The 25,683-nt window shown below is 47.3% G+C and overlaps 4 protein-coding genes and 1 pseudogene across 6 annotated transcripts in view; 2 read left to right on the top strand and 3 right to left on the bottom strand.

Moving 5' to 3' along the window:
* Nucleotides 1–25,683, top strand: part of LOC128421742 (zinc finger protein 665-like) — a 168,821-nt gene that overhangs the window by 10,960 nt on the left and 132,178 nt on the right. The gene's annotated exons all lie outside the window — the stretch shown is intronic.
* The window catches only part of LOC128421774 (zinc finger protein 84-like), a 238,925-nt gene that overhangs the window by 166,269 nt on the left and 46,973 nt on the right, over nucleotides 1–25,683 (top strand). The gene's annotated exons all lie outside the window — the stretch shown is intronic.
* LOC128422904 (zinc finger protein OZF-like) lies at nucleotides 8,266–11,169 on the bottom strand (annotated as a pseudogene).
* Nucleotides 8,266–25,683, bottom strand: part of LOC128421703 (zinc finger protein 665-like) — a 136,964-nt gene continuing 119,546 nt past the window's right edge. The window contains exon 7 of the transcript XR_008332366.1: nucleotides 8,266–9,171. The gene's annotated coding sequence lies outside the window, so the exon portion shown is untranslated. The remainder of the gene's footprint in view (nucleotides 9,172–25,683) is intronic.
* On the bottom strand, nucleotides 12,260–13,645 carry LOC128422903 (putative KRAB domain-containing protein ZNF788). Its single transcript, XM_053407524.1, has 3 exons — nucleotides 13,577–13,645; nucleotides 13,253–13,335; nucleotides 12,260–12,505 (listed from the first exon to the last, which is right to left on the bottom strand). Exons 1-3 carry the CDS (start codon nucleotides 13,635–13,637, stop codon nucleotides 12,260–12,262), a joined length of 390 nt encoding a protein of 129 aa, XP_053263499.1. The 5' UTR covers nucleotides 13,638–13,645.

Genomic DNA, 25,683 nt, shown 5'->3' with positions numbered 1-25,683 from the left:
CCTCCAGGCACTCACACAGGACCTTGACCGCCTTCACTGGTTCTGATTTGAAAGAGAGGTAGAGCTGGGTATCATCTGCATATTGATGGACACCCAGTCCAAACCCCCTGATGATCTCTCCCAGTGGCTTCATATAGATGTTAAAAAGCATGGGGGAGAGGACGGAACCCTGAGGCACCCCACAAGTGAGGGCCCAGGGGTCTGAGCACTCATCCCCCACCACCACTTTCTGAACACGGCCCAGGAGGAAGGAGCGAAACCACTGCATAACAGTGCCCCCAGCTCCCAGCCCCTCTAGACGGTCCAGAAGGATGTTATGGTCGATTGTATCAAAGGCCGCTGAGAGATCCAGCAGAACTAGGAAACAACTCTCACCTTTGTCCCTAGCTCGCCGGAGATCATCAACCAGCGCGACCAAGGCAGTTTCAGTCCCATGATGAGGCCTGAATCCTGATTGGAAGGGATCCAAATGGTCCGCATCCTCCAGGCGTGCCTGGAGTTGTTCAGCAACCACGCGCTCAATCACCTTGCCCAAGAATGGAAGATTTGAGACTGGGCGATAGTTGGCCATACTGGCCGGGTCTAAAGATGGTTTTTTAAGAAGCGGTTTAATGACCGCCTCTTTCAGCGGATCTGGGAATGTTCCCTCACGGAGGGAAGCATTCACCACCCCGCAGAGCCCATCGCCCAGCCCTTCCCGGCTTGCTTTTATTAGCCAGGATGGGCAAGGATCAAGGAGACAGGTGGTTGGTTTCACGTGTCCAAGCAGCCTGTCCACATCCTCGGGGGTACCGGATTGAAATTGATTCCATGCAACTTGACCAGACAGAGCTCTAGCACTCTCCCGCCCCAGCCCTGCTCCCACGGTGGTGTCTAGCTCCCTCCGAATATGAGTGATTTTATCTGCAAAAAACTTTGCAAAATCGTTGCAGGAGATCTTGGGGTCTTTACAAGGCCCCGGTGGTAAAGGTGGTTCCGTTAAATTGCGAATCACCTGAAAGAGTCTCCTGCTACTATTTTCTGCAGATGCAATAGAGGCGGTGAAGAAAGTCTTCTTCGCCGTCGCTATCGCCACTTGGTAGGCTCGAAGTTGAGCTCTAACCTGTGTCCGGTCAGATTCGGAGTGAGTTTTCCGCCACCGACGCTCTAGCCGTCTCAGCGATTGTTTCATCGCCCTCAGCTCCGAAGAAAACCACGGGGCTGTCCGGGCTCCATGCAATCGGAGAGGGCGCTTCGGAGCCAGACAGTCGATAGCCCTGGTTAACTCCGCATTCCAGCGGGCCACCAGGGAATCAGCTGAAAGGCCATCAACATGGGATAAAGCATCCCCTACCACTCTCTGGAAACCATTTGGATCCATTAAGTGGCGGGGGCGGACCATCCGAATTGGTCCCACCTCCCTGCAGAGGGGAAGGGTCGCGGAGAAGTCCAGTTGCACCAGGAAGTGATCTGACCATGGCACTTCTTTTGTTTCACTTTTACTTAGTGTCAGATCACCCACGTCACTAGAGGTGAACACCAGGTCTAAGGCATGTCCATGACTATGAGTTGGGCCAAACTTATTCAGGGACAGCCCCATGGAGGCCATGCTTTCCACGAAGTCCCGAGCGGCCCCTTGTAAGGTCGTGTCGGCATGGATGTTAAAATCCCCTAGGACAACCAAACTAGGTGTCTCCAGGAGAAAATCCGCCACGACCTGAAGCAGCTCAGACAGGGAATCCTTGGTGCAGCGGGGAGGCCGGTACACCAATAGGAATCCTGTACTGCCCCTATTGCCCAACTTCCAGAACATGCACTCAGAAAACTGGATCTTCCCAGTAGGACGCCTGGTGCAAGCTAGTGACTTCCTAAAAATCACTGCAACCCCCCCTCCCCGCCCACATGACCTGGGTTGCTGTGCGTAAGAGAAACCTGGTGGGCAAGCAGCGGCAAGAACAGGCCCATCTGCTTCCTCCAACCAGGTCTCTGTCGCACATGCCAGGTCAAATCCTCCATCCACAATCAGGTCGTGGATGGCAGTGGTTTTATTCATCATTGACCTGGCATTACACAGCAACACCTTCAGGTCATGTAGGTTTCCCCTGTTGATTCCAGTATCCATCCGGTCAAGGCCAGACCCGGAGGCAGGGATAGTCTTCAAACAACGACTAAACCTGCCTCCTCGGTAATGACATGGTCTGGTCTTAGCGTAACTCCGCCTCCTGCCCATGATCACCGAGATCGGATGTCCCAGTGCTTCCCCCCCTGTGGAACTTGTCCCAGCCATCGTGTTGGCTGGGGCCCCACTCCCAGGCAGCCCTGATCCCGCCCCTTAAAAACAAAACGCAAACTATACAGAACCAATAAAACAACAACAACAAAAAAGAACAGAACAATTATAATAAAATTAATCCCCAACCAAATATCCATTCCACCCACCCCCAACAAAGGAAAAAAGGAAAAAAAGAAATAAAAATTTAAATTGCCACCGACTGCTTGAGGACATTTTAAAGCACATTAACCCCCTGGAACAGGGAAGCAATGGCAGAACACTTCCCACCCTTCCCAAAAAGTTTGTTCCAAAAAGGGCCTGGGCCACGCCCCCTGGGCCAGTTGGAAAAGGCCCTGGAGTGGAGCAGGCCCTGCAGTCCTCACCCAGCCGATGGTCCAAGGCCTCACTGCAGCAGGAGTCCCTTTATAGCTGGGAGAGAGGGCCTGGGCCACGCCCCCTGGGCCAGTTGGAAAAGGCACTGGAAGGGAGCAGGCCCTGCAGTCCTCACCCAGCCGATGGTCCGAGGCTTCCCCGCAGCAGGAGTCCCTTTATAGCTGGGAGAGAGGGCCTGGGCCACGCCCCCTGGGCCAGTTGGAAAAGGCCCTGGAAGGGAGCAGGCCCTGCAGTCCTCACCCAGCCGATGGTCCGAGGCTTCCCCGCAGCAGGAGTCCCTTTATAGCTGGGAGAGAGGGCCTGGGCCACGCCCCCTGGGCCAGTTGGAAAAGGCCCTGGAAGGGAGCAGGCCCTGCAGTCCTCACCCAGCCGATGGTCCGAGGCCTCACTGCAGCAGGAGTCCCTTTATAGCTGGGAGAGAGGGCCTGGGCCACGCCCCCTGGGCCAGTTGGAAAAGGCCCTGGAATGGAGCAGGCCCTGCAGTCCTCACCCAGCCGATGGTCCGAGGCCTCACTGCAGCAGGAGTCCCTTTATAGCTGGGAGAGAGGGCCTGGGCCACGCCCCCTGGGCCAGTTGGAAAAGGCCCTGGAATGGAGCAGGCCCTGCAGTCCTCACCCAGCCGATGGTCCGAGGCCTCACTGCAGCAGGAGTCCCTTTATAGCTGGGAGAGAGGGCCTGGGCCACGCCCCCTGGGCCAGTTGGAAAAGGCCCTGGAATGGAGCAGGCCCTGCAGTCCTCACCCAGCCGATGGTCCGAGGCCTCACTGCAGCAGGAGTCCCTTTATAGCTGGGAGAGAGGGCCTGGGCCACGCCCCCTGGGCCAGTTGGAAAAGGCCCTGGAAGGGAGCAGGCCCTGCAGTCCTCACCCAGTCGATGGAAACTGCTCCAGCGCAGCAGACCCCCGGGAAAACCTCAAATCGAGCATTTTGAGGACATGGAATCTGGCAGGTGTCAAAAGTGGGCTCCCCCCTCCCTGGAAAGTTCTGTTTTTGAGCTCCGAGAACGAGGGGGTTGGAGCTGTGACACATCGGACAAAAAGCTTCCTGTGATTATACGAAGCTGCGAGACTGTGAGGCATTAGCGGTCAATTCTTCCAACATCAAAAGCATTTAAGGACTGTATTGTGAGTACCTTTTACGTTTGGATTATATATATGGCTAACTAAAGACCTGACCCCAAGAGTCACTAAATCTGAGATTTGCCCAAGGACTTGTTCCGATCATAATGCTGTGTTGACAGAGTTAAAATTGTCTCTACAGGGTACTTTTAGATGGCAGATGAATGATGCTTTACTGAGAAATGAATTGATTGTAAATAAAGCTCAAAAGACCCTAAAGGACTATTTTGAATTGAACCTGAATCAAGACAAGAAGTTGAAGAGGCAATTGCCCAAATGAAAATAGGCAAAGCACTGGGACCTGATGGTTTAAATTCCAAGTATTATAAAATATTTAAGGATTGGCTCATACAACCATTGATGGATGTTTGTAACAAAATATTAAAGGGGGACAAAGCACCCGACTCCTGGAAAGAGGCCTTCATCACTCTGATACCCAAACCAGATACAGATAGAGCTCAAGTAAGGAATCAGCGACCAATTTCCTTGTTGAATGTGGATTATAAAATATTTGCAAATCTTTTGGCTAAAAGATTGAAGAAGGTTTTGAATAAGCACATATATAAAGATCAATCAGGTTTTTTACCTGAGAGGCATATGAAAGATAATATTAGGAATGTACTGGAAAAATTAGAGGCAAAAAAGAATCCTAAAGCAATGTTAATGTTTAGTGATGCAGAGAAAGCCTTTGATAATGTTTCTTGGAGTTTTATGAAACAGAACTTGTGTAATATAGGGATCGGTCAAAAATTTTTAAATGATATTAATGCAATTTACTTTGAGCAGAAAGCAAAAATTATAATTAACAATGTGGTCTCAGAAGAAATCAGGATTGAGAAGGGAACCAGGCAAGGGTGCCCACTTTTCCCCCTGCTTTCTATTTCTGTCCTAGAGGTGCTGCTGAATATGATAAGGAAGAATGAGGAAGTTAAAGGCATAGTAGTGGGAACTAAACAATATAAGTTAAAAGCCTTTGCTGATGATTTGGTATTGACTTTACAGGACCCTGAGATCAGTGCAATCAAAGCACTGAAGATAATTCAACAGTTCGGACAAGTTGCAGGTTTCAAATTGAATAAGAATAAAACCAAAGTTTTAGGGGGGGAAATAACGATACATGAAAAACTTAACTTAGAGGAACCCACAGGGCTGAAGTTTGTGAAAAAGGTGAAATATCTGGGTGTAAATATGACTGCAAAAAAATTGCATTTGTACAAAGACAACTATGAAAAGTTATGGAAAGATATCAAAAGAGATTTGGATATTTGGACAAGGTTGAAACTATCTTTGATGGGCCGAATTTCTGCGATAAAGATGAATGTATTGCCTAAGTTGTTGTTTTTGTTCCAAGTACTCCCTATCATTGATAAGTTGAATTGTTTTAAGGAATGGCAAAAGGTATTATCTAAATTTATCTGGCAGGGGAAAAAACCCAGAATTAAGTTTAAATCATTAACAGATGTAAAAGAGAGAGGGGGTTTCTCCCTGCCAGATTTAAGGATTTACTTTGAAGCTGCAGCCTTTTGCTGGCTGAAACAATGGTTTTTATTGGAAGATACAGATGTTTTGGATTTGGAAGGTTTTGACAGTGTATTTGGTTGGCATGCATATTTATGGTATGACAAGATAAAAGCTCACAAAGGATTTAAAAATCATATAATTAGAAAATCTTTGTATGATGTTTGGATAAGATACAGGGATTTGTTAGAAAGGAAAACACCCAGATGGATATCACCATCGGAAGCTAAAACTCATAAAAGGTTGAATATGAAAGCTACATGGTTGAAGTATTATGATCAGTTGAAAGATAAATTAGATGATTTAATCCAGTACATCCAGATAAATGAAGTGTTTAAAATGGATAAGAAAATCGGTTTTCAAACAGAGAAATCCAATCTGGAAACACAATTATTAGATACAAAACCAAAAAATCTATATAAGATGTATAATTTATTGCTGGAATGGCATACGAGAGATGAACAAGTGAAATCTGTAATGATTGAATGGGCCAGGGATGTGGGGCACAATATCATGATGGTGGATTGGGATAAATTGTGGGAAAAAGAATTGGAAGAAACAAGATTTACCAACTATCGAAGAATGGCAGATGAAGATGATGGACTATATGGAATTTGCCAAACTGACCGGGAGACTCTGAGACCAGAGAGAAGAGATGGTGGAAGAAGATTGGAAGAAGCTTAAGGAATATTTGAAAAAATATGTTAATATTTAAATCTCAGAATAGTTCTGGAAGTGGATATAGGCTGTAGGGTTAGAAGTAGAAGATAGTGTATTTTAAAATAATATTATTTGTAAGCGATAAAATGTGAAGTTAATTTAAGTGTGATAAAAAAAGATGGTTAGAAACTATGATATATGTAAACTGCTAAAGAAGAAGTAAAATGAAAATCAGATAGGTGGGACTTGGGGAAGCCCACCTAACAATGTCTGGAAAAATAAGGATAAGAGAATAATCTGTTTGTGTTGTTTGTTTTTTTGTTTGTGTTCTTTATTTGTGTTATAAAATGAATTTTTTTTTGAAAAAAAAGAAGAAAGCTTTGCTTCGTGAAGCCCCTGCAGATGCTGAGTTCCTGACTTCCCTCCCAGATGACAGGAAGCGAAAGACACACCTCCATTGCCCTGTGTCCTTCCAGCCTCTTTCCTCCCTTGCTCCCTTCTGCCGGTTTGTGTGCCTGACTTAGATATCCTGCGTACTGTATTTTTTTACTTCTGAAACTGGATTTGCTCTCAGGAGCAAAGTTTTGTGCCTCACTGGGGACCCAGTGAGAACTGTATGCTTTGAAAGCTCAGTAAACTATTACTGAAGAAGTCCTGCTGCCCTGGAGTTGCTCTACTCAAGCATGCAAGATGGTTTTTGCACCAAACTCTGTCATCCCCCCACCGCATGATCTCCAAGCACTGCTTCTTCACCAGAACTTCATCCCTGCCTCCTAAGCATTCTGAAAAAAACTTGAAATGCTGTAATTTAATGTAAGATTTTGCCCCAAGCCTAATTGCAAGAGGGGGGAGGAGGGGCTACAGGTATCAGGGAAGATTCCTGGGGGGCCCATCTTCACTCTTGAACCCCATGGGGCAACCCCAGAGCTCCTGCTTATTCTGGGGTTTGGGGAAGATAGTACTTTTCCATAGTCCCAGAAGTTTTCATTCAGTCATGCTGGTAGGGAGTTTTCCTGCCAGAGGCCCACAGTGCATATTACTATCATACTGATTGCACTGTTGTTTCTGCTTTTGCTGTCATAGAGCGGGTGGGTGCAGGGGGGGGAGGCACCAGCTGGGGGACCCACAAGGGAAGAAGGCTCAGAGCCCAGGGACTGGTGGTGGGATGGCGATGAGCAGAAAGAGGGAGAAAAGGGAGCAGAAGGGGAGGGGAGATGTTGCAAGCTGAGGAGGAAACAGGGTTTGGTGAGCAGGAAGAGTCTGGTGCAGAGAGCAGTTCAGCCTCAGAGGGAGGAGAGGAGGGAGCCAGGAGACCCAGAGGAGGCCGGCTGCTGAAGCATCCAGGGAGACTCCCCCTCCTGCTGTGACCAGCTCCCCTCTCCCCCTAGTCTCTTAGAGCACACAGAGAAACCTGGTTCAGACCCCATGAGCCTGTACATGATATTAACAGGTGGTGTTTTTTTGTCCCAACATGCATCACTTTAATCTTATTGATAATGAACTGTATTTTCTGCCCATTCACTCCCTTTGAAGAAGTCCTTTTGGAGCTCCTTGCAATCTCTCTTTCTTGGAAAAACCCTGGACAATTTACTGCCATCAGCAAACTTTGCTACCTCCTAAGTCTATATCATTTATGAACAGGTTGAAAAGCCACAGGTCCCAATACTGATCTTGAGGGGACTCCGCTTTCTGCTCCTCTCCAGAGAACTGTCCGTTTACTCTCTTGGTGTTTCAGAAGGAGGGCTGCCTCCGACAGAGGGGCACATTTTTCTTCTAAGGGCACATTTCCGGGGTCCCCACAGTGCCCCCCAGCCTGGCTCCATTTGGCCAGGGCAGCTGTGTTTTGTTTTGCTGCAGATGAGCCTGCCCCCTGAAATATGGGGTCTTAAAGGAACTTTGATGGGGGCAGAGGGGTCGCAGCTTCCCCACACTTGTGAAGGAGCCATGAGGGGGAGGCAGGTGTAATGGGGGGGGAGTAGTGTGGAGGAATGAGCGAGACGGAGCTTCTGGAGCCTGTGCTGCCCCCTCCCTGCCTGCTCCCTGAAACTTTCCTGAGCCTCTCCCCTTTTCATTTCAATGACTGGGGATCCCGCACAGCCCTCAGGGCACCTCAGTATCTTGGGAGGGGGGAGCTATTTTGTTTGCTGAGGGCAGGGACACAATCCTGTCTCATTGTGGGGTGTCAAGCTTTTAGGTAAGAGGCTCAGGTGGAGAAGCACTGAGAAGGAAAAAATCCTGGGGTGCTGATTTCCTCGGCTGCCCATCTCCCCGGGGGGCCACACCCCGCGGTCCCTCCAGGGTCAGCAAAGAAGGAGAATCCAGGCAAGTTAAAGGAGCAAAACAGCGGTCAGTAGACCTGATCTTTATTTGTAGCAACAAGGTTCATTCACACAAAGAGTAGGAACCCTGAGAAGATGGTTGCATGAACTTTTAAGACTTTTACCCCCTTTCCCATAATAAATTTTCTAACAACTTCATCAATACATGACATGGGGCTTTTTCGGGGGTTGTTGCTGTTGGCGTTTTGTATTTATATTTTAGATCTTCTTGTGATTCATGTGGAAATTGTTCAATTATTCAATTTTTCAATCCCAGCATTCCAAACTAACCCTATCGCTGTCTAGCATTACCTAAAATTTACTCTTCTACTGTAATTACCATTAATATATTAATGTCATTGATACATGCGTATAAAACTTTAACTACAAACACCAAGACATTTCACTGAAACTTTCAATAAATGTGCATGCATGCACTTTCCAAGAGTCTCATTCGAGAGCCAGTGGGGTGCAGTGCTTAAGAGTTTTGGACTAGGAACTGGGAGACCTGGGTTCAAATCCCCACTCAGCCATGCAGCTCACTGGGTGATGGCTTCACGGCCCAACCTACCTCACAGGGTTGTAGTCAGGATTAAACAATGAGGGGGAGAACGACTTAAGACCACACTGAGCTTCTTGAAGAAACAGGTGGTATATAAAGGCATCCAATAAATTTCGCTAAGAAGAAAGGTAAGATTCTGCTCTTAGGCAAGACGAATCAGGTGCACAAATATAAGATGGGGGATACCGGGCTTGCCAGTAGTACATGTGGAAAAGGGGTCTTAGACTAACATGAGTCAACAGTATGATGCAGCAGCAAAAAAGGCTGTTATTCTAGGTTGCGTCCAAAGAAGTCAAGTGTCCAGATCAAGAGAAGTAACAGCCCCAATTTCTTCTGCCTTGTTCAGACCACACCTGGAGTCCTGTGTCCAGTTCTGGGTGCCCCAATTTAAGGATTTTGACAAGCTGGATGGTGTGCAGAGGGGGGTGAGCAAGACAATTAAGAGTTGGGAAACCAAGCCTTCTGAGGAACAGGAAGGACTATCACGTGGAAGATTGAACAAGCTTGTTTTCACCAGCTCTGGAGGCTGCGACCCAAACCAATGGCTTCAAATTAGAGATGCCCTTGGAAGGTTGTGGACTCTCCTTCCTTGGAGGTTTGTAAGGAGAAGTTTGAAGGCAATATGTCATGGAAGCTTTAGTTGAGAGTCCTGCAATGGACTAGACAACCCAGGGGTCTCCTGCAGGTCTAAAATTCTATGATTCTCCCCTGTATGAATTCTTTGATGGGCCATGAGGTTAGTCCTCTTACTGAAGCTCTTTCCACATTCCAAGCACTGATATGGTTTCTCACCACTGTGAATTCTTTGGTGGGAAGTGAGGTTGTCCTTCCGGGTGAAGCTCTTCCCACATTCCAAGCACTGATAGGGTTTCTCCCCAGTGTGGATTATTTGATGGGCCATGAGGTTGGTCCTCTTACCAAAGCTCTTTTCACATTCCAAGCACTGATATGGTTTCTTACCACTGTGAATTATTTGATGGGAAGGGAGACTTTGCTTCTGACTGAAGCTCTTTTCACATTCCAAGCACTGATATGGTTTCTCACCACTGTGAATTCTTTGGTGGGAAGTGAGACCGGAGCTCACAGTGAAGCTCTTCCCACATTGGGAGCACTGTTATGGTTTCTCACCACTGTGAATTCTTGGGTGTGCCACGAGACTGGCACGGTGACTAAAGGTCTTTCCACATTCCAAACACTGATATGGTTTTCCCCCTGTGTGAATTCTTTGGTGGGAAGTGAGATCGGCTCTCTGGAGGAAACTCTTTCCACAATCCAATCATTGATAGGATTTCTCCCCGGTATGAATGCTTTGATGGGTAGCGAGATGGGCGCTTTTACAGAAGCTCTTTCCACGTTCCAAGCACTGTGAATTCTTTGGTGGGAAGTGAGATTGGCTCTATGGCAGTAACTCTTTCCACATTCCGAGCACTGATAGGGTTTCTCACCACTGTGAATTCTTTGATGGGAAGTGAGATTTTGCTTCCGACTGAAGCTATTCCCACATTCCAAGCACTGATAGGGTTTCTCACCACTGTGAATTCTTTGATGGGAAATGAGACTTGCCTTCTGACTGAAGCTGTTTCCACAGCTCATGCATTGATAGGGTTTCTCCCCAGTATGAATTCTTTGGTGGGAAGTGAGACCGGAGCTCACAGTGAAACTCTTCCCACATTCTGAGCACTGATAGGGTTTCTCACCACTGTGAATTCTTTGATGGGCCGTGAGATTTGCCCTGTGATTGAAGCTCCGCCCACATTCCAAGCACTGATAGGGTTTCTCACCTGTATGAATTATTTGATGGGCTGTGAGATGGGTGCTCTGACTGAAGCTCTTTCCACACTCTTGGCATTGAAATGGCTTCTCCCCCCTGTGAATTCTCTGATGTTTACGGAAGGTTGTGCTTGTATTAAAGCTTTCCCTACAATCCAAGCCCTGATAGGGTTTCTCCCTGCTGTGAGTTATTTGATGTGAAATGAGATGTGCACTCGTACTGAAGCTCTTTCCACATTCCAAGTATTTCAGTGGGTCCTCCCCTGTGGGAATTATTTCTTGTGAAGTGAGGCTTTCATTCCAACAGAAAGTTCCCCCCCATTCAGAGAACTGAGAGGGTTTCTTCCCAATAGCATTTCTTTGGAGGGTAGTCGAATTTGAGCTGTGACTGAAGCTCTCTCCACACTCCAAGAGTGGCAATGGCTTCTCCACTGTGTGGATTCTGTCATGGGCATCCTCTCTCTCTATTTCCGAATCATCACCACCTGCAATGAAGAAATGGATTAGAGCTGCAGGAAGAAATGGAGTGCCACTGTATTGAATATTGATCTCTAACCCTTGTGATAGAGGAAGAATTCCATGCATCAACACTGCTGACCACACACTAGAGGTGGGCAGTGTTAGAAACAGAGATAGGACAGCTAGGACATAAAGAGGACCTTAAACCTAGGTTATGGGCTCAAAAATGGTATGTCCATATGCACTCTCTTATGACAAAAATACAAAGCTGAAAAGGAATGAACAGCAGCTGAAATAATATGTTCATTTTTCACATGGTCTGGTCCTTCCCCTGCCCACCCCTCTGAGTTTTTAAGAAGGTCTCTCCTTCAGTCTTTAGAGAGTAGCTGGAAGTGGGGAGGCAGAAAAAGGTCCTCCTTTCCTTCCACTCTGCACTTTTAATCCAAAATCTTAGATTCTGCGAGCAGAGCTCGGAAACTGCTCGTGTCTATGACATTCCCTGTTGCAAAATGTGCCTAGCACCATGCGAGTTTCAGACAATGGAGGTGGTGGATGATTGTGTCTACCTAAGAAACCAACAACCTCTTCGTTGATGCTGACCTGGACAAGTGTACTGGCGAGGCAGTTCCGGCAACGGCTCACCTCTCCAAAAGAGTACAGTGGTACCTCTGGTTAAGAACTTAATTCGTTCTGGAGGTCTGTTCTTAACCTGAAACTGTTCTTACCCTGAGGTACCACTTTAGCTAATGGGGCCTACCGCTGCCGCCATGCCGCTGCCGCACAATTTCTGTTCTCATCCTGAAGCAAAGTTCTTAACCCAAGGTACTATTTCTGGGTTAGCGGAGTCTGTAACCTGAAGCGTCTGTAACCTGAAGTGTCTGTAACCCGAGGGACCACCGTATGGGTGAATGGGATGCTAACCAATACCAAGATGAAGGTCTATCAGGATTGTGTGTTGAGCAAGCTGCTTTGTGAAGTGAATTGTGGACAATTACAACCATCAGAAACAACCCCTCAATGCCTTCCACAAGCTCTGTGTCAGGAAGATTTTGGGAAATACAAGGCAGGACAGTGTCAAACAAAGATGTGCTTTCCTAACCTCAAATTCCCAGCATGTTCCCACTCCATTCTCAGCAAGCTCTATGCTGGGTTCATCATGTCCACGGTCAAAACCTGCTGATAGCCCTCCATTTAAGGTCAGTTTTGGGGGTATTAGAATCCCAGGTGCTGCAAGTGGCCCTGCAGAGCTCCCTCAAAACCAGGGAGGCTTATCACAGAGAGAGATGCATGGAATTTCCAAAGAGAAATTATGATCCACAAGGGAGCCTTACTGAGAGAGGCCACTATCCCACAATTCTCCTCCATGACTTCCTTATGCAGAGCTCTCTGGTCAGGATCCAGCAACGCCCATTCCTCATCTGTGAAACGAACAGCGACATCTTCAAAGCACACTGGACCCTAAGAGAGAAAGGGAAAGATCCTCTTTAGACAGCACTAAGGTTGTCTGCTACACATTGCTCTGTTTCTTTCTGCTTATTAAATGGTGTTTTGTTTCAATGGGATCGTCCTGCTGCAGATTTTAATTTGGGTGCTCTTTTTAATGTCTTAGTGGAATTCTTTTCTTGTGTGATTTAGTGACGGACATTAATCTTAGTTTAAATGGGTAGAACTCTACATTGTGTTCTTAAAATCCTTCTGTCTGTGCCAAATGGAAGGATCCCCTCTCTGCTCCCCATGTGATGTTCTTGGGGGGGGGGAGACCCTTCTGATGCCCTAAAGACAACTTCAAGAAGTGCACTGCAGGAATGGAGGGAGGAGAAGGTGGGGAAAGCTCCATTGTGCAACTGATGTGACAGGATAGGTGAATCCTGGGAACTGTTTTTTTGTAGCCTTGATGAACTGCTTAGAAGTCTATTTTAGCATTCAATGATAACTCTAGAAATAAAACGACAATGACTTATGAATGATCTTATTGACCTTCAGAAGGTGAGTTAAGGCAAAGTGGCTGTTCCTTATTCTCAGCACATTAAGCTTCTCGAATGGCATTCCCAACCTCTTGGCTTTTGTCCAAGCTGCCCTTGACAAAGACGCCTTAAGAGAAGCTTGGACAGAAGCCAAGAGGAGGAGAGAGATTTTTGGGGGGCCAGAGGCACCCTGGCTGCCCCACCCCTCAGCCCCCTTCCCCACAGGGCTCCCTCCCTCTACCTGAGCTGCTTCCACAGCCGTTGCTTCTCCCTCCACACCAGGAATAGATGGAAGAGGAGGTCTTGCTGGCATCATCTGGTCACCTGCAAGAGACAGAGGTAAGTGGGAAGCCAGGAGTGCAGCTGCTCTCCAAAAAGTCTCACCTTCTGAGTGCATCTGGACATTTGGACCCATTTCATAATTTAGTTGGGTTAAAAAATACAACTCCCTCCTTGGTGCTCCTGGCCCCAAGTGTCTACCCCCCCCAAAAAGAGGAAAACAACCCATGGATTTGTTTTGATATCCACAGAAAGGAACCAAATGGAGAACAGACTCCTTCCTTACCCAGCAGCCTCTCTCTGGTTTTCAACGGAGTCCTTTTGGTCTCAGAGGAATCTGGGCCCATTTCTGCAAACAGATTCTGTCTCTGAAATAGCAACAAATATTCAAAACAGAAACTATGAAGAAGAGTTAGAAAAGGAATGACAGAGGCAAAAACTGAAGGGCAATCTGATAGCATTGAATGGCTGCTTTCCAAAAAAGGATGGTATATTAACAGAGAATTTTCAGATATTGTCACTCACGTTCGGAGCCCCTTTGGAGTATCTAGATGAAAGTCTCTCTCACCTGCTGCTCTGCCTGCTTTCTCTCCTCCGCCTGACTCAGTAGGAAACCTTCGGCCAGGGCCACCGCCTGAGAACTGCTCTCCGCTCCACATTCCCTCACCCAGCTCTCCATCTCCAGTGGAAGGACAGCCAGGAACTGCTCCAAGATCACCAGGTCCAGCATCTCAGCTTTCGTGTGCCTTTCTGGCTTCAGCCATTGATGGTAAAGGTGGTAGAGTCGGCTGCAAACCTCTCGAGGTCCTTTGGCCTCCTGGAAGCAGAACTGCCTCAATTGCTGGCTCTGCACCTCTGAGCGGAGAGTGTCCTCCTCACCCAGGATATTCTGCACAGTTTTTCCCCAGAATCCCCCACTGCTCCCGGTTCTGATGGCATGGCCTCTTCCTGCTTCAGGGCCAGCTGAGTTTTTCTCATCCATCTGTGCTCTCAGGAAGCCTCCAAGAGAGAGAATCCCTTGATCTTCTGCCAAGCTCTGTCTGTCTGAATTAGAGATCCTTGCAAATTCTACAAAGCAAATACATCGCTCTGTTACAAAACTGACATATTAGATGTCATATTAGATTCTGTTAGAATCCAGTACTAAGAATTTGTCAAAAATGTATAATCTGCTGCTGAAATGGAACACACAAGATGAAACGGTTAAATCAACTATGATTAAATGGGCTCAGGACATTGGTCATAACATCATGTTTGCTGACTGGGAAAAGTTGTGGACCACCGGGTTGAAGTTTACGGCGTGTAACGCCTTAAGAGAAAATATAATGAAAATGATTTATAGGTGGTACATAACCCCAGTCAAGCTCGCAAAAATCTACCATTTGCCTGATAATAAATGTTGGAAATGTAAAGAAAAGGAAGGTACTTTTTTTCACCTCTGGTGGACGTGCCCAAAGATTAAGGCATTCTGGGAAATGATCTATAATGAACTGAAAAAGGTATTTAAATATACTTTCACCAAGAAACCAGAGGCCTTTCTTTTGGGTATTGTCGGCCAGGGGGTGCTAAAGAAAGATATAACCTTTTTTATGTACGCCACAACAGCAGCCAGAATACTCATTGCAAAGTACTGGAAGACACAGGATCTACCCACACTGGAAGAATGGCAGATGAAGGTGATGGACTATATGAGCTTGGCAGAGATGACGAGCAGAATCCGAGACCAGGGAAGAGAAGCGGCGGAAGAAGAATGGAAAAAGTTCAAGGACTATTTAAAGAAACATTACAAAATTAATGACAGATAGAATGATGCTGGATTAAAATAAATGGTTACTATTAGTAATGGCTATGACAAAGAGAATAAGGGTGATTAGTATAAATTTATAATAAAATAAGGCAAGATTTCGCTGAATAATTGTAAGAATTTGGAATACAGAAACGGGAAGTAAGAGGAGGTCGTGGAAGTAAGGTTTAGAAATTGGGTTATGAAATGGTACTTGTTTTATGTTTTATTATTGTTGAATGTTTGTTTATGTATGTTTTGTTTCTGTTATATAAAAAACTGTTTAATAAAAATATTATAAAAAAAACAAAAACAAAACTGACATATTGCCTGGAAGAGAAAAATATTCCGTGAGGAAGTATGTATGAGTCTTGGAAGAGCCAGCTCTGGACTGCACCACAACCCAGACTCTTGAGGTTTCTTTAGAAAGGAGAAGGAAAACGTATTTTTCGCTCCATAAAATGCACCAGAGCATAAGGCACACCTAGTTTTTAGAAGGGGATGCAAGAAAAAAAATATTTTTAAAGGGAGCTCTGAGCAGAGCCTGTATGCATCCCAGGCTCTGCTCAGTGCTCCCTTTCACGAGTCGCGTGGAGCGTGTGTGGGGCGCTTGCAGGCTTTTCCCCAGGAGGGAGAAGCCCCCAAGAGCCGCACACATGCTCCACGCGGCTAGTGAAAGGGAGTGTGGCTCTTGGGAGCTTTTCCAGGAGGTGGGGGAAGGGACTGAGGGGCTGCCCTCTGTCCCTTCCCCCACCTCCCACAAAAGCCAGCAAGAGCCACACGCTCTTTAAAGGGTGCACGGCTCCTGCGGGCTTTTCTACGAGGAGGGAGAAGGGACTGACTGGCCACGTCAGTCCCTCCTCCCTCCTCGGGGAAAAGCCTGCAAGAGCCGGGCGGAGCGTATGTGCGGCTCTTGGGGGTGCTTTCTGCCTGCCTCCCGCCTGCATTCCCTCCATAAGACGCACACACATTTCCCCTTTTTAGGAGGGAAAAAGTGTGTCTTATGGAGAGAAAAATACGGTAAGTCTCCAGCCCTCCTAGAGGGAAAGTGACCATTCAAAATGTGCAGGGAACTGCTGGTCTTTCTGAGAGATGAATCAGCCTGGTTGCTGCTGCCTTTCAGAGTTTTCAATCAAGGAATGAAGTCAGAACTGTGATTGACAAGTGACTCATTTGTACTGAGTGTTATCTGAGCATTGGGTTATGGTGGAGGTCCTAACTCAGGACTCCTCAAGAGTTGTCTCCTGCCCAACCCCATTCAGAGCACATTTATTCCCTTATCTGGCTAACTTCTGAGGGCCAAATGACATGTGGGTGGGGTCAAAGGACAACAACACTCGAAAGCAAATAAAGTGGGACTCGCCTTTCTAAGCGTGTAATGTGTTTTCAACTGTTCTTATTGCTGTTTTTTAAATTTTGTAATCTGCTCTTGGAAATTCGGGTGATGGGCAGGGAACAAGCAATAATGATGATGATGTTACATTGCTTAACATGCCCCCTCCCCAGTGATGAATACTTGAGGGCACTCCTGGGTCCATCATGGTCGCTTGAGGCTCAGGTGCCCATGTCCAGCTCAGGCTAGTTCCCCACCCCACAGACCTTCTGGGACAGAGAGGACATGGCCCTGGTCCTTCCTGCTCTGCACCAGATGGGATGGTTGCAACGCTCTCTGTGTGGAACTGCCCTTGAAGGCGACTTGGGAACTGGTCCAAAACACAGCAGCCAGATGATTGGCTGGGCTGCCTCTCTTTATGAATGGCATTTCTCTCCCACCTCCTTGTCCAAGGAGATCAAGGTGGCATCCATGGGTCTACCCCTCCCCACTGAGTCCCCCCACAACAAACACATTGGATTCCTGTTTTAAAACAGTTGCACTGGTTGTTTCCTTTCCAGCAGGACCTCTCCTGCTCTCATTGCCTTGGCTTGTGAGACCTCCAGTGGTGCTTTCATAGAACTATAGAAGTGGATGGCACCCCAAGGATCATCTAGCTCAACCCCAGGCAATCTCAGAGGCCACGCTTGCATCTGGAGGAACTGAGCACTGGAGGAGAAAATGGGCCCTGCAGGATCAGGCCAGAGGCCTCCCTCCTATAGGGGAGACAGAGAAGAGGAGCCACCCATTGCCCTCTCCTCCTCCTACTCCACGGATTGGCCTCCTCCTCTTTTAACGCCACCTTTATTGGTGGCCTCTGCCTCTTGTGGGAGGGAGTTCCACAGGTTTTACTCTGTCCTGCAAGAGGAAGCGCTTTCTCTTCTCTGCCTTCCTTCCTTCCTTCCTTCCTTCCTTCCTTCCTTCCTTCCTTCCTTCCTTCCTTGCACCAGTGAGGTTTTAGGGACCAGGGTATATTTCATGTCCGAATGTTTCCATCCGCGGACAACCTCTGTCATAAAAGGGGACTGATCCATACATCTGAATGGGGTTTCTCTGCATGCATTTCCCCGCTCCTGGACCCAAGGGGCCAGCAGCGCATCCATGCAAAGGAAGAGCAGAGCTGCCGCCCTCCTGCGACCCTCCGCGCCCTGACTTGCCCCCCTCTTGCCATGCAGCGCTGGGACCCCCGCTCTCCCCATGGGCCCTATCCTGGGAGAGAGGAGACTCACCGGATCCCAGCAGGTGCCTCCAGGCAGCCTCTGCAGAGCCGAACCAACGGGACCCCCACACGCCCGACTTCTTGCAGGAAAGGGAGGGATTGGGCTTTCGCTCTGGAGGACCTGCCCCCCCCGTCTTACTTTCCTGTCTAGGAATCTAACTCGATTCCGTTTAACCCTTGGCAAGCCGAGCGCACCCAACTCACGCCTCTCCCTCTCTCGAGAGCCGGAGAATCGCGCAGCAATTGCATCCCGAGAAGGCGGAGCAGGAGAGGTTTATGGATTACTTCCGGCAAGGGATACATTCAGTTTTGGACAGCAGTTGAACAGCTGGCCCCCTAACAGCTGGCCCCTGAACACGGGTCCTAAGAAATCTTCACTGGCTCCCGGTCCGTTTCTGAGCACCATTCAAAGCGTTGGTGCTGACCTTGAAAGCCCTAAATGGTCTCAGCCCGAGGAAAACATTTCCGCAAAAAGATCAAAACATGTAGCCGCAGGTGATACAATAGGAGCCTTTCTGCAAATGGCCTTTGCAACTCAACTCACTGGGTTGTAACAAAGTATACACGTTTGCCTCTTTTCAACGGATGCTTTCGCTTAGCCCCGTTTCCTCAATGAATCCACCCATTTCAGTAAAACCTGAGCTGAAATAGTAAGGAAAGCAAAAGAGGAGCCCTGTCTGACCCCCGTCAGCCTCCAGACTCCCCCAGTCACGCGGCAGGAGATTCTTCCTGAGCCCCCCCCCTCCGTGAGGTGGGTATGACATCATGGATGATCCAGTGATGATCCATATGATCCATTGATGATCCACATGATCCAAGCAGACTTGTCCAAAGAGCAGATCTCTAGGCCTGAATGAAACGGGTCTGCGATGATGGATTCGGGGGTCAAGAAATCCGCCCTTTCCAATGCTCTCTCAGGCTGGCCAGGAAAAGGCAGGGAGCAGGAATCGTCAGGCATCCCGGTTGACAGACAGACTTGTCATGTTGCCAAAACATGGAGTCTGAGCTGATTTCCTTTGTGGCGCAACCGGGGATGGTTTTGGGGTGCTCTCTCTGTGACGGGGGCGTCGATTATTTGAGGATGTACAAATTGCAACGCGCTTTAGTTCTGGGCTGCTTCACTCCTCGCATTGGGGGGGTGCTCTGCGCGCAAACAGATCAACAGCTGCCTTGCTTTCTTCCTGGCCTCATTGTCTTGCCTCTGACGGAGACACAAAGGAAGAATTTTACCTGGGTGTCGGGGCTTTGTGTGCAAAAAGCAAAGCCACTTTTTTTCCTAACACAGGAGTCACAAAGCCTAACCCGCTGTTCAGTGTGCACCAATACCTAAAACCTGGAATGGATCTAAGATCATGGCGTGGGGGGCGGGGGGAGGGAAGGATTTTCAGTGTAAACATTGTAGGGGGGGCCGCACTTTGCAGCTGGATTGCCGGGATCAGCCCCTTCCCCGCTCTCCTCATCCCCAGAAGGAAGAAGGAAGGGGGAAACCTTCCTCTCCTTCGCCCCCCTCAATTCCTCCCCTCGCGGTACATCCTCCTCTCACCCCGCCCCCACAACCCTCAACCCCTCCCCCGTATGTCGCACATCTTCCTCCTCCTCCCATCCGGCTTCTGTTTCCGGAATGAGCGGAGAGAGCCCCCCTCCCAACCTGCCTGCTTCTCCCGGACGTGGAGCTTTTGGGCCGGATTGCTGCTCTGCGGCGTAGCTCGGGGCGGGGGGGGCGCTTTTCGGAAAAGGGAAGAGGGGCGGCAGGGGACCCCCGTGGATGTTGCAGGAAAGGAAAGGAGAATCGGGAGCGAGAACAAAGAGGTAAAGGGGTCACGGGGGGGGGGAGAGGGGAGAAAAGGACCCAGAGATCCCCGCCAGCTCCTCCAAGCGCCTTCCGTGGGGTCTGGATCCCTGCGCGCGTGCTGCGAAGGGGGCTTTCCTTGGCCCCTTAGGCGCCTTGGCAGCGGCGGACATGGGGAAGCTACGCAGGGGGTCCCCACGAGGGCCCCCTTGCCCCGTTTCCCCCCCGCAGGCATCCCTGGGGTCCTGTGGGCTCCGCACGGATAAAGCCAGAGCCGCGCCAAGGGGGGCCTCTGGGACAGAGGGAGGGAGTCGAGGAAGTGGGGAGGGGGAGCATCCCTGGGGCAGGGAAGTGCAGCACTGGTGTGGGGGAGAGAGGAAGACCAGTCTTTGGGGAGACTTCACCATGGTGGCGCCTGCGGGGATTCTCTGTAGGGGCCGCCTTGGCTTCTCCCTCCCACCCAGGAATCGGCCACCCCTTCAAGGAGACCAGAGACAGATCCCTGGAAAGTGGGGGGTCGTGTCCCCCCTCCCCTTCCTTCCTGCAAGCTCCATCCTCTTCCCACCCCATAAGCCCCTGCCCTGTCCAGGAAGAGGGGAGGGGAGAGGCCTTCTCAGAAGCGGCTCTTCATTTCTGCAATCCCACCCAGGATGCAGCCAGAAACCTTTTCCTCTCTCTCAGGCGTCCATCTTTAAGTTTCTCTTCCACTGCATGGCTCCAGTACAAATAAAAGACAGTAAAACATCAAACATTAAAAACCTCCCGATACAGGGCTGCCTTCAGCTGTCTTCTAAATGTCAGAATGTTGCCCATTTCCTCGTCCTCTGCCTGGTTCCCTGTAACTTCGCTTCTCGCAGGGGGGGGGGAATCAGCAGAAGACCTTCGAAGGACCACCTGCCTGTCCAGACTGAGAGATTTTGGGGGAGATGCTCCTTCAGGTGTACAGGGCCGAGGCTGTTGAGGCCTTTAGGTTGCAGATCTTGCTGCTCCATAACGATCTCATTCAGCAAATAACTTTTTTACTGAAGGCAAAGAAGCATAACAGGATCCAAAAAAAGAGGAAAAACTTAACTTATGTAAAACCCTAACTCAGCATACCAAAACAGCACTCAAGTATAAATCACACAAGCTGAGTAGAGAAATAGGAGACTAGGAAGTGGGACCAGGCGCCTTTCGGCCTTGTAATTTATATTCTATTAAATGTCAGAGGAACCTTGGGACTGGATAACAAGCCTGGCTCACTCCAGTTTAAACCAGCTTCATCTGGTTCCCCAAAACAAGAAAGGTTCTTCATAACCTCATCGCAACTTATCCCACCACCAGCTCTCAGCAGAAAGGAAACTGCCGAGTTTCAGGAAGCCTGCATTAGATCAATACTTTTCTACGCCTGGAAAATGCAACATTGACAATTTAAAGATCAGCACTAACAATTTGAATTGTGCTTGAAAATGTGCTGGGAGCCAGGAAAGATCCTTTAGGAGCAGTGATATGTGGTCTCGGCGGCTGCTCCGATTCAGTTGCAGTTTTGGGTCACCTTCTAAGGTAGCCCCATGTAGACCACATAGCGGTAGTCCAAGCCGGAAACAACCAGAGCATGCACCACTCTGGCGAGACAGTGTGCGGGGAAGGAGGGTCTCAGCCTGTGTTCCAGATGGAGCTGCTAGACAGCTGCCCTGGACACAGAATTGAGCTGCGCCTCCATGGTCAGCTGTGAGTCCAAAATGACCACTAGGCTGTGCACCTGGTCCTTTAGGGCCACAGTTACCCCATTCAGGACCAGGGGGTCCCCCACACCTGCCCAACCCTTGTTCCCCAGGGACAGTACTTCTGTCTTGTCAGGATTCAACCTCAATCTGTTAGCCGCCACCCATCCTCAAACCACCTCCAGGCACCAACACAGGGCATTCACCACCTTCACTGGTTCCAATTTAAATGAGAAGAAGAGCTGGGTATCACCCACATACTGGTGAGCACCCAGCCCAAACCCCTGATGATCTCTCCCACCAGCTTCATATAGATATTAAAAAGCATGGGGGAGAGGACGGAGCCCTGAGGCACCCCACAAGTGAGAGCCCAGGGGTCTGAACACCCATGCCCCAACATCAATTTCTGGACATGGCCCAGGAGGAAGGAGCGGAACCACTGCATAACCATTTCCCCAGCTCTCCTCGAGGGTCCAGAAGGACACCATGACCAAAGGTCTCCAAAGCCACTGAGAGATCTAGCAGAACCAGGAAATAGCTTTCCCCTCAGACTCTAGCGCATCCGAGATTATCAACGAGCACAACCAGGGCAGTTTCTGTTGCATGATGAGGCCTAAATCCCAATTGGAAGGATAATGGTGGCAGAAGCTTTCCTGGTCCTGCACCCCCAAAAGCTCCAGGCACAAGACTTTCATTAGCTTTGAAGGGGCCATCGGATACTTGGTGGTCTTTTCTTCAAAAGACAAATATTCTGAATACTTTTTAATTGATGTATGATGTAAATAGTGCTTCTGTTTTACATATTCCACATTGGAGAGATTCTGATACACAGATCTGAGTTCATCGCTCCCCCTGAAACTGATGTGTTAGCAGCACTACAAGCCTGGGCAGTGTGTTTGGGGGTCCTGGGCTGCCTAGACAACAAGACAGCCTTCTCAGCCTTGCTTATATGGTCCCAAGGAAAGCAGAGCAGTACGTTAGGCACCAGCTTGGCTGCAAGAGTGGCTGGAAGGAGGTGTGCAGGACACCATGTAACTATCTTAGAGACTCCACTCTGGATTTGTGTAGGTTTTCCTCCATAGCCTTTTCTTCTTCTGAAGATAACTCACGAGGCAGCAAAGTATTACGACCAGAGTTTTCCTTCTCGATGGGCTTCCTTCCCTGGTTGACGAGCCCCATCTGCCCTTCACTTTCCTCTGCAGCAGGGGCAGAATCTGCTTTCTTGACTGTGGGATTCACTGTTGTTCTCATCCTCTCCATCCACCAGGGCCTGCCTTCACCTGCAGCAGAATTCCCTAATAAACCAAGGATTTGAGACCCATCAGCTATCCTCACCTGGTTTAGCCGGCCGATTGAAGCCGTTCCTGGGATTGTGGCCTCTGTTGCATGCTGACAGCTTCTGGAAGCCACAGGTGAGAGCTGACTGCAGGGTGGGGACCAATGGTGGATAAATTACCCCATAAGGTGCATGACATTTCCCCCACCAAAGGAACTACCGCTCCCCTAACACCCCATGACATCGTATGATTATGATATTTAAGACAGAACAGGAACAAATTCATGTCCCCAGAAATAACACAACCTCAGTCCATTAGTGAATCAATACTACATTTTCAAGGTACTACATATTCCACTAAGTACAGTTTATCATTTGGCCTTGAATATCCTGCTTTTCTGTGTCATTTTAGGATAGTCCTGCCTCAGAAGATGGGCACGAGATCAGACAGGACATCATTCTTTAAAAAATCAAGCTGCTTTATGAACATTGGTTGAGGATTTTGATAGTTGCTCATGAATTATTATCATTTGATGTGTTTTTTTTTATAAAATTTTTATTGGTTTTTCAACATATAATATAAGACAATACAAACAACAAACACTGACAAACAAACATATAAACATGTATAGTTTCATAATTTTTTTTTCGTATACCCAATTTCAAGGACTTCCCCATGCCTCCCTTTTCTGCATCCCTGTTTTAAACTTTTTTCAGCAACCCCTGATCTGAATTACTTATAAATTCCTTTCTTTAACCCTTTTCTTTCCTCTTGTCCGATCATTTATCGCTGCTAATCTGCTATGCTTTACCCATGACATTTTAACACTCAGTAATTTTGCAAGAGTTTTTAAGATAAAATTTAAATTTATTCCAGTCTTCCTCCACCGTCTCTTTCCCTTGGTCACGGATTCTGCTCGTCATCTCTGCTAGTCCCATATATTCAATCACCTTCGTCTGCCACTCTTCCAGCGTGGGTAGTTCTTGTATCTTCCAATACTTTGCTAGTAGAACTCTTGCTGCTGTTGTAGCATACATAAAGAACGTCCTGTCTTTCTTTGACACCAATTGGCCTACTATGCCCAGGAGAAAAGCCTCTGGTTTTTTGTGAAAGGTACACTTAAGCACCTTCTTAATTTCATTATATATCGTTTCCCAGAAGACCTTAATCCTTGGGCACGTCCACCAAAGGTGATAGAAAGTACCTTCAGTTTCATTACATTTCCAGCATTTGTTATTGGGCAAATGATAAATTTTTGCAAGCTTGACTGGGGTCGTGTACCACCTATAAATCATTTTCATAATATTCTCTCTTAAGGCATTACATGCCGTGAATTTTATACCAGTGGTCCATAACTGTTCCCAGTCAGCAAACATAATGTCATGACCAATGTCCTGTGCCCATTTAATCATAGCTGATTTAACCGTTTCATCCTGTGTATTCCATTTCAGCAGCAAATTGTACATTCTAGACAGATTCTTAGTATTAGGTTCTAACAATTCTGTTTCTAACTTTGACTTCTCCACCTGGAAGCCGATTTTCCTGTCCTGTTTAAAAACTTCATTTATCTGGTAATAATGAAGCCAGTCTCTTACTTTAAACTTCAATTTCTCATAACTCTGTAATTTCACATTTCCACCTTCTTGTTCTACAATTTCCCAATATTTTGGCCATTTAGATTCCATATTAAGTTTTTTAACTTCCTTGGCCTCCATTGGTGACAACCACCTAGGGGTTTTATTTTCCAACAGATCTTTATAACGAATCCAAACACTGTACAATGCTTTCCTAACAATATGGTTTTTGAAACTTTTATGAATTTTTACCTTGTCATACCATATATATGCATGCCAACCAAATCTATTATTGAACCCTTCTAAGTCCAAAATGTCTGTATTCTCAAGAAGTAGCCAGTCTTTCAGCCAGCAAAAAGCTGCTGCTTCATAGTACAGTTTTAAGTCCGGCAGGGCAAACCCCCCTCTTTCTTTTGCATCAGTTAATATCTTGAATTTTATTCTGGGCTTTTTGCCCTGCCAGACAAATCTCGATATATCTTTCTGCCACTTCTTGAAACAGTCCATTCTGTCCACAATCTGCAATGTTTGAAACAAAAACAGCATTCTTGGCAAAACATTCATCTTAATAACAGCAATTCGGCCTAACAAGGAAAGTCTCAAATTCGACCATATTTCCAAATCTTTCTTAATTTCTGTCCAACATTTCTCATAGTTGTCTTTAAATAAGTTCACATTCTTAGTTGTTAAATTAACCCCTAGATATTTCACTTTATTTGCTACCATTAATCCAGTTTCATTCTGAAACTTCTCTCTTTCCTCTACTGTTAAATTTTTTCCCAGTACCTTTGTTTTTGGTTTATTTAGCTTAAAACCTGCTACTCGACCAAAAACTTGTATTATCTCCAAAACTCTTTTCGTACTAGTGTCTGGCTCTTGTAAAGTTAATACTAGGTCATCTGCAAACGCTCTCAACTTATATTCTTTAGCTCCGACCTGAATCCCTTTTACCAGCTGGTCCCCTCTAATCATATTTAATAACACCTCCAGCACAGATATGAAAAGTAATGGGGATATTGGGCACCCCTGTCGTGTCCCTTTTTCAATAGCAATTTCCTCAGTGACCACATTATTTACAATTAGTTTTGCTTTTTGTTCAGAATAAATTGCACCTATACCATTCTCAAAGCCCTGGCCCACCCCCATTCCTTTGAGATTCTTTTTCATAAAACTCCAAGAGATATTGTCAAAGGCTTTCTCAGCGTCCACAAATATTAATGCTGCCTTCGTATTAATATTGTTTTCAAGCAACTCCATAATGTCTATTATATTTCTCACATTGTCAGATAAGTGTCTTCCCGGGAGAAAGCCAGCCTGGTCTTTATGAATCTCACCCACCAAAACCCTCTTCAATCTTTTTGCCAAAATGTCTGCAAAAATTTTATAATCCACATTAAGCAATGATATAGGGCGGTAGTTCTTAATCTGGTTCTTATCAGTCTCAGATTTTGGTATAAGTGTAATGTATGCTTCTTTCCACGATTCAGGTGCCTTCTTCCCCTCTAAAATTTCATTGCAGACTTCCTTAAACGGTTGTATCAACCAATCTTTCAAAACTTTGTAGTATCTGGAAGTCAAGCCATCTGGTCCTGGAGATTTTCCCAATTTCATATTTTGAATGGCTCCCTCTATCTCTTGCTCAGTTATTTTCTGATTCAAAGTCACTTTACTTTGTT

The sequence above is a fragment of the Podarcis raffonei genome, chromosome 10, assembly GCF_027172205.1.
Source record: "Podarcis raffonei isolate rPodRaf1 chromosome 10, rPodRaf1.pri, whole genome shotgun sequence".
Lineage (NCBI taxonomy): Eukaryota > Metazoa > Chordata > Lepidosauria > Squamata > Lacertidae > Podarcis > Podarcis raffonei.
This window is presented reverse-complemented; position numbering and strand designations above follow the sequence as displayed.